The 15,403-nt window shown below is 34.2% G+C and overlaps 1 protein-coding gene across 5 annotated transcripts; it reads right to left on the bottom strand.

Moving 5' to 3' along the window:
- Positions 1 to 4,548: 4,548 nt before the first annotated feature.
- Positions 4,549 to 14,874, bottom strand: LOC133673087 (calmodulin-binding transcription activator 3-like). 5 transcript variants are annotated; one of them, XM_062093717.1, is made up of 14 exons: positions 14,714 to 14,874; positions 14,441 to 14,582; positions 13,675 to 13,794; positions 12,631 to 12,746; positions 12,244 to 12,332; positions 11,528 to 11,570; positions 9,824 to 10,034; positions 9,563 to 9,676; positions 9,143 to 9,462; positions 7,828 to 8,358; positions 6,952 to 7,634; positions 5,852 to 6,428; positions 5,389 to 5,712; positions 4,549 to 4,905 (listed from the first exon to the last, which is right to left on the bottom strand). In XM_062093717.1, the coding sequence occupies exons 2-14, from the start codon at positions 14,478 to 14,480 to the stop codon at positions 4,798 to 4,800; spliced, it is 3,276 nt and encodes a 1,091-aa protein (XP_061949701.1). In that variant the 5' UTR covers positions 14,481 to 14,582; positions 14,714 to 14,874; the 3' UTR covers positions 4,549 to 4,797. The 5 variants fall into 5 exon arrangements, with proteins under 5 accessions (XP_061949701.1, XP_061949702.1, XP_061949700.1 ...); XM_062093718.1 differs by having other exon boundaries at positions 9,824 to 10,031; positions 14,441 to 14,874; XM_062093716.1 differs by having other exon boundaries at positions 14,441 to 14,874.
- Between the last annotated feature and the right edge of the window lie 529 nt (positions 14,875 to 15,403).

Raw genomic sequence — 15,403 nt, forward strand, 5'->3', positions numbered from 1 at the left:
TGGAGAAAAGAAAACATTGTTATTTTGAATAATTCAATTCATATATAAGAAACTTACATTCTTAGTCATTTACCGTTGTACATTTTTATTTCCCTTTAATGTATAATCAACTTGATGAGATTCTGTTGAGATCTTGATCTCAGTTCTAACTAAGAAAATAGAGTTTATCTAATAGATGTGCCATCATTGTAGGCTTTTCAAAGTCTCGAGGCTCCAACTACATTCGTCAACACAAGTTGTCATGCTAGGGGTCTTAGTATTAGGACAATTAGGCAACAAAATTCATCACTGTTGAGAAAACTAGGATATAGTTTAGTTTTTTTTTATGAAAGGTTTAACTGTATTGAAGAAGAAAGAATTTACAAAGTGAATGAGAGGCATACCTCTCGGAGAACAGGAAACAAGAAGAAAAATCAATTGAAATAACAAACATAGGAATAGTATAGAAAGGAAAAAGGAAAGTATTTGGGAACAAGTGATTTGTTTTTACATACCCCTTTTGCTTTATCTTTTTATGTTTGGAAATCCATATATCGTAACTTTGTCGAAATGAAAAAAAAAGGTTTTAATTATAAAAGTGGTCACTGGTGAGGATAACTCATTTTGGTTAGACAGATGGTATGGAGATTCAAAGTTAGTGAACTGTGTTAACTTGGTATATTAATCTGAAGAACATTTAAGAATGGCAGACTTTATTTCAAATTAAGTAAGGATCAGATAAAAAGGTTTCATTTGTTTTTGTGGTGCGATCTGAGTTTTGTATCAATCATATATTTGAATGTGTGTTAATCAACACACACTTTAATTTTGTATAGATCCCACTGAAAACTCTTTTGAAACTTTAGTTAAGAAAAAGCTACAATTCACAGCTTTTTTTTAATCTACTTTTTCAAACCACAACTATAAAAACTATCATATGACAAACACGCATGAAGAACAAGTAAATAATTAATAATTTTTTTAATTGTATTTAATGAAGTGGTTTAATTGAAAAATAAAAATTCTTTGATAATATAATATAATGGATTAAAAAAAAGGGATAATTAAAAAAAACCCTTCCTATACTTCAATCCATTTTTCATTTTCAATCTAAATTTTGAGAAATTATGGTTTTCCTTTTAAACTTTAGGAATTTCATTACACTTTATATCCTACTTTTTTGCTCTAAAATAAAAGTCAACCATTATTTATGTTTTTCCATTGTAATAATTTTAATGACTAAAGTGCCTTTAATAACTAAAAATAAGGAAAAAGGATTATGTTATTGTTGGACTTGTTTTTTTTTTAAAAAAATTGTTGCATAATGTCCTACTATTTATAAAAATGTCATTAAAGTCATGTATATAATAGATCCAACAACAATTCTTGATCAAATTGAAGACAACCAAAAGCATAAAAATTCACAAAAAAAAAGTTTTTTTTATCAGTTTTAACCAAAAGCAACAATTCTCTAGTGTTGTTCACCATTTTAACCTAATAAAAAACACCACTAAAACTAATATTAGGTAGATATATATGTTACAAAAATTTCCTATAACATATCTACACCTTCCAGCAACATTTCTTCATATTCCAACAACAATACAAATTCTGCAAACACACACAATCCAAAATTACCAAGTGAACATTAAATCCAACACACACACGTGCACACATTACCAAAATCAACCACAAAATTACCATAATAATGTCATCATATTCATCAAATACTAATAGCTTACAAACTTGCAATAACTTGAATAGACTAAAGTTCAAGAACAGAAAGTGCATGAAATATGAAAAAAGAGTAGTTGTCATGATATCGAAAACAAATGCAAGTAAAAACAAGTTTTTCTATAAATGCGATGATAAGTTATGCAAAGATACATTCATTGATTGGTGCAAACCTATTAATGATATCGAGTTAACCATTAGATAGGGAGGAGGTGTTAATGAAATTGATCGAATACTAAATGAAGTGCAGAAGACTAAAGATGATATATATCGAGTTTGAATTAAGAATCACAAAATGGAGGCTAGTTTTATAAGTGTAAAGTTGTTAATGGTTTGTAATTTAATGTGTAATTTTACTATTCCTAACTACGATACTGTTCATCATATTTAAATTAAATGAATAACAATAGTGAATTCATGCACTAAACATCATGCATGTTTAAGCAAAACATACACTAAATATTATACCTCATAATACATACTCCAATAATTCATAATGCATACTTTAATCAATGTAACTAATCTGGATTGGGTGTTGAGATGATGATGTTCTAACATCATTGTAACTTCCAACACCCATCACACATCTGCCAACACCCTTACACCTTTATTAGAACTCCTGACAGCTATGCCAACACCTATAACACCCATACCAACACCCATAACACTCATGTTAACTCTCATAACACCCATGTCAGCACCCCTCACAGTTATGCCAACATTTATAACACTAACATGATCCCTTTCAGAACCCCTCAGACCCCCTTTACCACTCAAACTCATTGTAACACAACTTGAACTTACAACACCATGAAATCCTCTAGATTATTCAGTAGTATTTCTTTGACAAGTCCTTGAATTGTGTCCATATTGCTTGTATATATTGCACCTTAAAGAATATGTTATTTTCCTATATCTTTTACCTATTAAACATAATGCAGAGTTGCCTCTCATGCACTCCATTTCTTATAGAACTATACAAGGCATATGAAAACCATCTCCAAGTGTCACTTTTTTTTGCCTCTACGATGGTATATGCAACTGAAAAAATTCCATTATTATCATCCAACCCCACCACTAATAATAAGACACCTTCATATTGATGTTTTAAATAACATCCATTAATGCTAATGAAAGGTCTATAACCATTGACAAACCCCTCCTTTTAAGCCTTTAAATACACATAAAATCTCTAAAACTTCCTTGGTACCTTCAGAATTAAAATTAGGGTTATACCCCTTAAGATGTCTCTTCAAATAATAGTCATGTTTAACTTTGTATTCTTTAAACACTTCCCTAAAATGATCGACATTACAAAATATCTGACATTCCCGGAACTTAATTGATCCATCAACTCCCACTTAAAATGTCTTGCATTTAAAAACAGAGGTGGGATCAACCTTTGGCTTTTTATGCTTGTTCCCGATCATTCTACTTTCATCTTTAGAAACCTCAAAACTATTGTCTGATTTTGCACTAAATGCAATATTATCATCATCTTCGTCGCAGTTTATCTTCCATTCATCCTCTGATTCTAAACCACTTAACAAACTTTTACCAAAACATACATCACCATCTAAGCTAGCAATTCATTCATCTTTTTCTTCATTAACAAATTCAAATCCTTCCTCATTGGAAGGATATAATTATCATTTATCTTCTCCTCATCATCTGCCTATTTATCACCACCTTTATAATGCACACTATTAGTGCCAACATTTACCCTTTTGGTTCTTTCACTTCCTAAATTGTCTTTATCAAAATTCCTAATAAAATTAGGGGTTTTTATGTTTAGTTAACAAAATATGCATTACAAAAAGAAAACAATAGTTTAAACATTACTACAACACTTAATATTGTAATCAAGTTAGCTAGAAACCAATTAATATAGGGCTAAATTTTTTTGATTATTTTGTTAAATTAAGTGTATATTCACAATATTTTAACCATTACCCATTAATTTAACATAAAATAACCCCACACACGTGCCATTGAATCACAATTCAATTAAAAAACTTTCCTCACCACTATCATTCATTGTTCCTAACAAATAAGGTTGAATAAAATAATATCAATAAGAGGTTTTAAGCTCGCAAAGAAATTAAATATAAAAATACAAATGATCATGCTTTAAATATAGTGTTTCTATATGGATACATGTTTGTAGAGAGAGAAGAGAGACTAGAAAGAAAAATCATGTTTTGAAGAGACAAACAAGTTTGTCAGAAAATTATATAGATTAACATTTATTATATAAAAACAAACATGTCTTTTCTTTTAATTTGATTTTTCCCATTGACTACCTTAACAAACTATAATTTTTTAAACCTTAGATTAAAAACAAAAAAGAGAAAATATTGGGGGTTTGTTTTATAGCTATCCCTAAAAAGAAATAATTACAAAAATAATGATGTATTATATTATGGAATAGAGACTTTGGGAATCAAAGAATTTTACCATGTTGAAAAACAAAAAATTACTTTCCGAACAATTTGCATGTAATCAATTAACTACCAATTGCAAATCCATTAGTGCATGGACCTCTCACTGCTACATGGTTAAAAGGGGTAACAAAATTTTTAGTTAAAAAAACGTGGAGTTTAAAAATTTGCACCATAAAAAGGAAATACCACAAAAACAAGCCAATTCCTCCTAGCATATTTTGCCACCGAAGCCTCAAGGCTGCGGCAAGAAGAGTCTTCTAAGTTTCTGGAATGCAGAATTTCTATCAGAGATGCCTGCTTTAAATTCTTTTGAAAAAAACCTACCGCCCTCAATTTGTTTGTTGTGGAAAAGCTTCAACGCAAATACTAGATCCCCATGAACGCCAACCACTTGCTAACTAAAGAACTTTTTAAGTTTGTTCATCATATACCATCTCTCTCTTTTAACTTCAGTGTTCTTATTACAACTCAAGACTACACAGTATTACTGTGCATAAAGATAGACACCAAGACAATACAGCACTACTGCTTCCATCTGATACATTCCTAACCTACTTCAGTTAATAATTAGGAGACTCAATAGGAACTACATTTACAAACAAATTTCAGCTTCTATTCAAATAGGATAACCGAGGTCGGCTCAAGAATTTGAAGGCATGAAAGAGTCATCATCCATTAATGTTCCAAGATCGACCAGGTCATCAAACTCAGCCATCACTTCAGAATTGTTAGCCCATTCGCCCATAGCCTGCAAGATTTACAGATCATAAAACCAATCAGATTAACAAAACAGTGTTTGCTTCATCTCTTTGAAAGCTCATGGTTGTCATTGAAACCACCACTTTTGAAATTCAGGAAAACATTTTCCCCTTGGTTTACATGTCCACAGATTATGTGAATCTTATTCTGCACTATAAATGTGGAGGAGATTTGAAAAATTCATACCATCTCCCTTGGTTTCAAACCTAGTCCACTGATCGCTTTCTAGATAAAAATAAAAACCTAGTCTGCTCATCATAAACTGTTTAGTTCCAACAATGTTCTACCAAAGTACCAACAAAAACCTGACTTGCATAGCATACTGAAGAGGACTGTATATCCCCCAGCAGCTAATATAATGAATAGTATTTTAGAAAGTTCTAGTGTGATGACAACCTTTCACTGTTGTCTCCAATGCAAACAACTGTCAAGCAACTAGCAAGGAAAAAGAATAAAAATAATAATCTGTTACCTTGGCCTCCTGGATCTCAGCAACAACATTGCGCAGCCTGCAATATTGTTCTCTTGCCTCTGGATGCTGATGCATGGATTTCACCCTTGCAAGGGCTATTTGTGATCTTTCTTCTGTTTGCCTTCTGCCTTCTTTAAGGAAATCATCATCGTCATCCTTTGACTGGACAACTTGCATGCTGGAACCATCAGTAAGTGCTTCAGATTTGAAGCCACGCAAACCACTTCCTTTCCGTCTCCAACGTAAGATAATCTTATCCAGAATGCCTACAGACCAAATTATCTTCCTGTAGTTTTTCCTGACCTGGTGGCCTCTTACATGGGCCTTCACCAGAAAAAAAACTCAAGGTTAGATTTCAAGAGTTATATGCTTTGTAAAAGGACAAAACAAGTCAGAGAAAGTTACGTAGGTGAGTAATACAAAAAAAAAAAAGCAGAAAATCAAGAGAGAACAATGTACGCACCTGAATTTTAACAATTCGCTGCCGGATTATCAAAAATTCTTTTCTACCCTTCCAACCACGGAACTTGTTCTGAATTCGTATTGCAGCATGAACAGGCTCATCATATTGTCCTGCCTTCTGTGACTTGACTGCAATAAGCGAAAGAGCACGCTCATGTGACATTCCCAATTTATCATCACCATACTCTTTTAACTGCTTCTTTTGGAAGGACTGAACTCTGAAGACTTGGTGAATACGAGCAGCAGCTTGAGTAGCATTACAAACAGCAGCTAATGAATCCTTCAGGGGCAGTCCACTTGGTAAGTCAGCATCATTGACTGGAGTTGCATTACAGCCTGAAACTGTCTGTGATGCTTGTGTTCCAGAACATTCTGCAGCCTTGCCATCCTGCTTTTCCAAATTCAGAGAAGAAAGGTGGGCACTCAAAGCAGATTCTGCAAGAAAGCCGGAAATTCCTTTGTGTCCATTAGCAGAAGCTAAGTCAGCAGGTGTTCTGCTGGTGGGATATTTGGGTGTTGGATCTGTTAATGCTCCAGGAGCAGCACCTAGATGGATGAGGGATGCAACTGTTCGCTCTCTGATATTCGAGCCAAAATACAAGAAAAGTGTACAAATTTAATAAGTGTTTTGAAAAAAGAAACTAGCATGAAATTCTAAGAGCCACAAATTGCTGATGTAATTTGATCCCAGCTAGGATTAAAGCTCGATTTGATGCCACTTCTATATAATTGATAAGATAAAACAGATTACGAACTTAGCATGCTATCATTTGCAACATGGTATTTGATGATATCCTAACATCACTAATAAAATTCCCCTATTCTATGAGATTAGCCGCCCAGTTTCTAGATGACAGCAGCTTGCACCCTAGTTAACATTTTTCAGTAGCTTATTTGGTGTTATTCTGGTAAATTTATCAAAAACTCCTGTGTCCAATAAACTATCATGGTATCATACTCCATGCTGATTCTCAGCTTGCAATATGAAGTGCTGTGAACTGAAAGGAAGACAAGAAAGGAGATACTACTATACTAGAAGCAAGGTTTGCTCCATAAAAATTAAGAAAAAAAAGCAAATAAAAGAAATCACATTTCTCTCACCTGCCATAAGATGCTGCCCAATGAAGTGCAGTCCATCCATTAACATCGCGAAAATTGACACTTACACCAGCAACTATAGTAGGTTCCAGGGCCCAATCATAGCCAAGGGCGGCTGCAAAATGTAGCACCCCTTGGCCACCCTCATCTAATACGCTAGGGCCTTTTCCACCTTCAGATGCCTTCTGCAAAAGCCATACATGTAATTGTTCTTTGAGTAGCTTTTGAACAAGCTGTTCCTTTACTTTTTCTGAGGAAAACCCCTCCTCTGAAGTAAGCTTAAACATTTGGTCCCATGTTTCATTGTCCTCATTCAGCAATGAGTTGATTTTACTGCTCAAAATCTCATCCACACTGCTGGAGTCATATTTTGAAGGGGAGACAGAGCTCAGGGACAGTAGCTTTCCAAATCGCATATTAAGATCTTCAGTAACACTGTCACTATAGTAATAGGTAATATCTTGGGTGTGACTGACGTATTCAAATTCACGCACCTCACTACAAGCTACCCTATTTGAACATGTAACATAAAAAGGAATCCTGCCAGCCTTATGCGAGGGAGTATTGCAACGAAGAACACCATCAGCTATAACCTCTGCAGGAACTTCAACTTCTCCAAACATAATTGACCATTGGCAGTTTTCTGCTGCTTCTCGACCCTTCAAGAATCTTCCCATGATTAGGACCTAATATATGTAGAATAAATGAGAAAAGAACATTATAATATCAAAATGAAGCATTATATGATATGCCCCAGCAAGGAGTGGTAGCTCAGCTCAGAAACCTCAATCCAGTCTATAAGGAAAAGCTGGCACATTCAATAACTTAGATGTTACTGCACAATCTAGCACACAATAAATACTAATATTTGTATAGTACCTTGATCTCTGTGCCTGCATATGCCCAGTTGGGTGAGAAATCAGTAATGCTAAAGAGTTGGTCCTGGGAGAGAGAAGGAGAAAGCAAATATGCATCCAGGTTTCCTTGAGAAGGATTGCTGGAGTCATCAACCCCGTTTTCACTTTCTGCAGTAATCCAGTAGGACCCAGAACTGGACTGCACCTGTGGCTCTACATCTCCAAGTTCTTTACTCATCCATCGGGTGAAACTATCAAGCTTCTTCAAACCTTCTGTCCCTGAACCATCCAATATATGATGTTTCACTGAAGAAGAGTACATTGATTTTCCCTCTAGGGTCATACCATGATCTGCATTTGCAGGCTGTATTTGAATGTCATTTTGAATATGGAGATCGTTTTCCTGTGTACAGAAAGGCTCAAGAATATTGATTAAGTTGCCACTATCAAGTTGTTGATCAGGAAACCTAGCAGTGAGATCGTATCCTGAGTCCAGAAGCAACTTTTGATCAACGGACCACTTTAATAGATGTGAAGAAACACCCTCCATAGACTGTTTAGAAGGCAAGTTAAAGCCCAAAACAGATAAGTGAATCAGAAGAAGAAAAGATAACACATCTATAATTAACATATAATGAGACATTTGCAGTAATTTGAAAATGTAATGAATTTAACTATAGTAGGCAGTCATTCACAACTTGACTCAACTAAGCATGAATCCCAAATTAGTTGAGATTGACTACATGGATGATGAATCTGCCTCCTTCATTCAGTTGTATTATGGGATAAAATTTCTTTAAACTATTGTAAAACTGGATCACCCTTTGTCAATTCACCCCACACCATTTCTGATCAGTCTCCCCTGATTTCTCCTAATACTTCAGTGTGTTACCTTTTCTCCCTAGTGTACAGGTTGAAGTTAGAAATGGCCAAAAGATACCACCATCTCACGACTTATCTCATTTGTGTCACCTCAACGTTCCCACAGATGTACTCATATGACTCATCCTACCCCAGTCTTGTCTTGTGTTACAATTCATCAATCCTAACATTCTTATCCCAGCCATACCGTTTTATGATAATACATGCATTATAGATATCTAATGTTCATGTATATATTATAATTGATTGCATGAAAAGCAATTATGGGAATGAGACCTATATAACCACTCATCAATTTCACTCATGATGCATATGAACCAAAAACAAAGTCACCACCATCGTTCCATCCTTGAAAACTATTGCAAAGAAGAGTTTGGCATTCACAAACTACCCTTTAATCTGAATTAAGCATGTGATGCAAGGATTTATAACATACAGAAAGGATCACATAGTACCTGCCATGCTTCCTGATCAAGTATATGACTCCCAATATCCTCCCTTTTATCAAAGCTATTGGTTAAAAGCTTCTCCAGTATTCCATCTTCTTGTTTAGGGATGATTCCTACCGTATCATCTTGTGACAAAAGAGTCTGGAAAGGCACAGATTCAGTTCCACGAGCACAATTTTCTAATACATCCTCCCACGACGGCAAGTCAATGACTTTCTGAGGCTCACATGCTGATTCAGTACCATTAGTTTCTTTAGTTTTATCCACTTGGGCAAGTGAGATGAAGTCCATCCCAGGAACAGCTGACAATTTGCCTTGATAATCACCTATTTAAAGTAACAAGGATTATTGTGTAAGTTCTTGTGTATAGGGTAAAAACTTTTGGGACAATTACTCTAGAAAGATCAAAACATCAGAACCAATTACTTGAAAACGTCATGTGATCATAATGAACAGATGAGCCTGTATCAATTCTCTCCATTGCAGGCTTTTGCACCTCAAGAAAAGAATGAAATCTGGAACTGGCTTGGTTATTATATACTGCAATAAACACCATCTCCACATGTAAGAATATGAAAAATCCAAAGCATTCACCATACAGAAAGCTACACTACATCTTCTAATGAAACTGACACAGAAATTCTTGTCAATAGAAACTGATGCACAAAAAATGAATAAAAAAGGCACCTGATTCAGCATCCTCATATTCTGATGCCTGAGCGCTATTCATGCTTGTCGTATCTGTAGTTCTTGTAGGCACCTGGTAACCATTAGGGTGGAAACGGGAAGAAACAGAAGTGTCCATCTCTGAACTGGGCATTGTGTCTTCAGTTTCTTGAGAGTAAGGAATACATTCTTCATGCTCTTTAATGCGGTTAAAATTTGTCCTGGTTCCCTGCTGAAATATGAAAATTTAAGCAGCTCAAACCCAATATCAAGATTGCTGAGTTGATAGATGATACACACGAGTGAATGAAGAAACTTTAAGGTCAACCATTTTCCTCTTCTAGAATAAGAGATACTCCATTCATGATAGCCATCTTAGGTTAGAGTAACAAAAAACTAAATAACATGAATATAATAACTGAATCGTGATTTTAAGCAGCAAAGACAAGAAATAAGAGCACATAGATTCTCCTGCCGGAACAGAGGTGCAGATAGATTCTCATGAGCAATTTTCAGCCTGAAATTCAACAATATTTTAATCCATTTGAGACAAAAACTTCAATCCCATGCTGAAGGTATCTTATTTAATAAATTCCTTTTATAATCCTGCTCTAAAGTCTAAAACACATATCCAGTCGCATTCATTCAAGGCAAAAGTAGATAAATTTCAGGTTTAGATTCCACCTGCGGAAGTGTTACACATGTATCATCATTTTCATTGTATAAAAAATACATGATAATTTTTTGTTGAACTTATCCAATTACTGCCACTTATTCTGGTTCACAAATACACACACAAATCATCTCTTTTCACAACTGCTTTACGGCTCTAGTCTAAGGGCCTGTTTGGAAGTGTGGTAGAGGTTATTTTCAAAATGTTCGCTTGGAAATGTATTAAAATAATGTTTTTTAAAAAAAAAATGTATTTTTGACATTAGCACATCAAAACGATCCAAAAGCACCAAAAAACATTAATTTGAAGCAAAAAAATTCAAAATTTTAAAAGGGAGGTTCGACCACACTCCCAAACACACCCTAAACATAGATTTATAGTTTTGCATGTGCAGCATTCATCTAATAGCTTTTGCACCAAAGATACATGATGGATTTAATCCTCAGATAAATAACTTCTATTTTCATTGTGTTGGCAAAAGACATCCATGCATTGTTAAATTCTACAATATGACAAAAAAATCACAGCATACCAATTTAATCAAATGACAGTCACAATCCAATGATCAAGGCATCATTTTCACCAAAAGGATCAAATCCCATCACAGCCCATTCATGTGCACTACTCACCATTAGATTCCTATTCCTAACTTAAAAATTTTCATATGTTGGAGCCTCGGAGGTGTGGACAATACATGTGCGCTATTATTTAATACATCTCCACATTCAAAATTTTGGAGACAGATTTGTTTCCTTTTTCCCTTAATGTTTTCAATCCTTCTTTTTTTTTGCCTGGTGTGGGAGGGGTTCCAAGTACTGGTATAGTGAAATTATTATTTGGAAAATACAGAGACTAACCCACGGAAGAAAAAAAGCTATTCGATTCTATTGTTCTCAGCACAGCCAAATAAATATTTGAGAAAGAATAAAGGCAGCAAAGAGTAGACTTGTCTTTCAAGTTATCCAACAAAGCTGAACTTTTTGGAACACAGAGTGACAGACTAAGATAGCTAAAAGGAGCATAAAAGATAGGAGTGGTGAAGAAAATGTCACCTTTACTTCCCGATAGTGGACAAGTACAATGTGTGAAAGTTCCCTGCAGTAGAGGACAGCTACGTAAGAAACAGAAGATGGTCATCTGTCTAAAAAATGGAATATAGAAGAAAGAAACCAGCTGTTATTTCAAGAAGGCATTTTAAACCAACAATATCAGCTACGAGGAGCAGGTGATGGCCAAAACTGCCGATTTCTTTAGCTAATCTAACACTTCACATGAAATGGAACACACATAAAAAGATTTTAAGCGTCAAAGCAATAATCGTGCTGTATATGTGTGCTAACAGACATAATCCAAGGTTTTTTAGAAAGGTTGTGACCATGCCTATAATTTTTGAAAAACAGACCAAAAAAAAAGCAGTTGAAGGAATTCATTACCATGGAACTCATGTAGGTCAATAATTTCCTCAGTTACACAAAAAGCTTGAAGCCTTGGTTGTTATGCCTCTAATTAATTGAAACCCAAAAGTAGAACATGAAATAATCACAAAATCAGACATTCATAAAATAAAATAAAATGAAAGCTATTAATTCAATGTGAAATACACATATATCAACAGGTTAGAACCAATCCAATCTTCTTAAATATTGCCAGTTATGCCATTTTATAAACCATGGTACGTATGAGGCCGGACAAATAGTTTGAAATGCAAGTATTTAGATCCAAAACCAAGATATTGGAAGATCAAAAATGAAAAGATTCAAGGACTCACTCTTCAAGCAACCAATAACTGCGTCTTTGAAAATTTTCGTTATCTTCTCCATGTGCATAATAGCAATGCAGCACATCAACACTTCCAGACTGAAAGAACATACACTTTTTTTTTCAGTTACTATGATTTGAAAGAGCACATAAATCTTAAATATAAACAATGCCTCAGCGGAGTAAAATACATTAGCTAGAAGACAAAGGCTTTGGCTCAAAGATGCCTGATTCCAATACCCTAATATGCTTACACTTTTTTTTTGGTTACTATGATTTGAAAAAACACATAAATCTTAAATATAAACAATGTCTCTGCAGCGGAGTAAAATACATTAGCTAGAAGACAAAGGCACTGGCTCAAAGATGCCTGATTCAAATACCCTAATATGCTTACCTTGAGCCTCTCATGAGCTTCTTTCACAGTTTTCCCATCTTTTTTCTTCCTCCAGTTATGGCCATCTTTTCTGAAGTATCTGAGCACTTTGCGATCAAAGAGGAACAGTGAACCACCTGAAATTGGAGCCAAGATAGTTTACAATCGTACCTTACTAATAGGAACTTAATCAAACGGAAGCTTGTGCGCCCGTAGTGGAGAAGATAACACACTTGATGTGCACAAACACTACAATAAGACAGAAGCACTCAAGCTACACATTATATCGCCATCTATGAGCTTCTCCTAACCTAAAATGCAACTTCTAGCCCCATTAGTAATCAGACAAGAAATGGGGAGGAGTCCTAATGCAGGAGCCTTTCCCTAGATAAAAGAAAACACTGAAACTTGGAATTCAAACAAATACAATTGTATTTGATAAGTGACTGGAGTTAAAAAAATTAATATTTTATTGGATAAGTGAGCTTAAACAAGTAGTTCTGTCATTTCCTTTAAAGTTGAATAAAATGACAAGACAAAAAAAAAACCCAAACCAAATCGTTGATTTAGAATAAATGTGATTGCAATTTTATGCTTCAGCTGCTGTAGACTTGTGAGAATGATGTCCAATTTGAAACCCGAAAGAAAGGTTCAAACACAAAAGAAAAACAGGCGAACTCTTGATTAATGATCTGAAAATCATTTCAATCTTAGAAACATAAAACTATTGAAATGAATCTATCAAAGATATGCACATTCTATGGTCTCTCACCCACACTTGACACCATTATCCTCAGGCTGTCCACGAGAGATAAGTTTGCAATATTGCAAAACATTAACCTTGACTCAAAAAGCAGTTAGGAGTTTTAAGGAATCTTGCCACATGGATCAGATGCAAAACAAATTTCATAGTAGATTCTCATGAAAGAGAAGAAAATAACTAGAATGAACTAGCTAAAAACAAAAAAGATCTCTTATTATCCACAGGGAAGTTTATGAAAGGCAACTACAGGGAAAGGTTCATTGAACAATTAATCAATGAAAGCAATGCTGACAAAATATTACTTGGAGGCATATGTGCAGGTTCTGGGGCAATACGAAATCTCTGATAATTGGTAAGAATTTCACAAATTTCAGCAGGTCGTAGCCATCGATGCTGCGCTTCTAACAGTATTTGCTGAATATCTGCATTCCAGCGGATGACAATTTTTTTAAAATGCACATCATCGGTAACTTCACAACATCAAGTGTAAAACAAACAAAGACAAGAGGAGAATATAAAGCATGATAGTTAATGCCACCATTTCTAAACCACCTTCAAGACTGTATAAGAGAAGAAATTGGGGACTGATATAGCATGGAAATCTATCCCCTTAACAATAAAACATAAATCTTAATCCAGCGTTATCGTTGTTTCGAAATCCAGTTATCAATTAATGATAACATCTTGAGCAAAAATCCTCTTCAAAAGCTCAGACCCTCCCAAAAAGAACACCAAGATTATCACTAGGTTTAGTAGATAAATTATCTTCAATGAACTGTTGCACTGGTAAATAAGTGGTAATGCTTAAAAAGTTGTCCCTTTGTTCTACAAGTAAAACCCACCCATAAAAAACCCAAACTTTAAGCCCAGATCAGAACCTTAGTCCTGCTAACATCTTCCTCTTCTAAAATATATACAAGCCAGCCATCAAAAACAAAAATGAAAACCTTCAACAGCATAAATTCCAAAAATCACAATTCTATAATACACTGTACAAACGAATATTCCCAAATCAAGGTGAGGAAAAAAAAAGATAAATAAAAAAAGAAGAAATTGAAACCATCTTACCTAGCTGGTTACCAAGAGGGTACCGTCTAGTGTCAGCCATGATTGATGAACTCCTCCACCTCCTCCTCTTCCTCCTCCTTTTTTTGTCTCTATCTCTGCCTCTGTTTATGTGATGTCAAATCTTGAAAAGAGACGTTAATTACTGTGCAAAATAAATAATTAAGAAGTGTAAATACGAAGCTCTGTGTTTTGATCTGACACTCAGAGGAGAAATCTAAAGGAAAGCATTTGAAGGGAGTAAGACAGAAAATCAAGCTGAAAGGGGGTACGGACATGGGGGGGAGAAGGTATTTGGGTAGCAGCAGCTAAAATGGACTTCGGGCAAGAGGAGGAGGAGGAGAGTACCGAGTGAGGTCGAGTCTACCTTTGACGTGATTTCCGGGATGGTGCTGCTTCTTCTTTTTTTCTTTTTTTCTTTTTTATCTTAATCCATGTGTGAAATAAGAAGTAGTTTTCCCATGGTTTTTTAAAAAGTTTTTATCTTAAAAAAATATATATCAAATTAAAAGTTTTAATAATTTTAATATATTAACATTAAAAATTAAAAAATTCTAAATAGAAAATATTTTAAAAATATCTTATTAGACATACACAAAATAACATTTATAACCGCATTTCCATTATCTTTTTATTTTTCTTTTTAAATTAACAAATTTTTCCGTTAAGAACTGGGATGATAATCTCAACCGAATCCATTAGATTTATAATGTTATCTAATTAAATTATATTTTTATTTAATTTAATTAAAATTAAAAAAAATACTTAAAACTACCAGCTGTAAATAATGTTCATAACACCAATGCTGAACATTGATTTATGCCCTGATTGTTTTGGCATTTTAAATATATTTTTTAAAAAAATTAAAAATTTGTTATTTTTTTAAAATTAATAATTTTTTTATGTTTTTTTATCATTTTGATACATTAATATCAAAAATATTTTTTAAAAAATAAAAAAAATATT

Source organism: Populus nigra, chromosome 14 (genome assembly GCF_951802175.1).
Source record: "Populus nigra chromosome 14, ddPopNigr1.1, whole genome shotgun sequence".
In the NCBI taxonomy this organism is placed as follows: Eukaryota; Viridiplantae; Streptophyta; class Magnoliopsida; order Malpighiales; family Salicaceae; genus Populus; species Populus nigra.

Bases quoted from the DNA above. Each gene is read 5' to 3' on its own strand.
- LOC133673087 (XM_062093717.1), bottom strand. From the start codon at position 14,480: ATGGCTGACACTAGACGGTACCCTCTTGGTAACCAGCTAG. The intron at 13,795-14,440 runs GTAAGATGGTTT...GCTGGAATGCAG, and splicing joins CCCTCTTGGTAACCAGCTAG to ATATTCAGCAAATACTGTTA. The intron at 12,747-13,674 runs GTAATATTTTGT...CTCCAATTTCAG, and splicing joins ACCTGCACATATGCCTCCAA to GTGGTTCACTGTTCCTCTTT.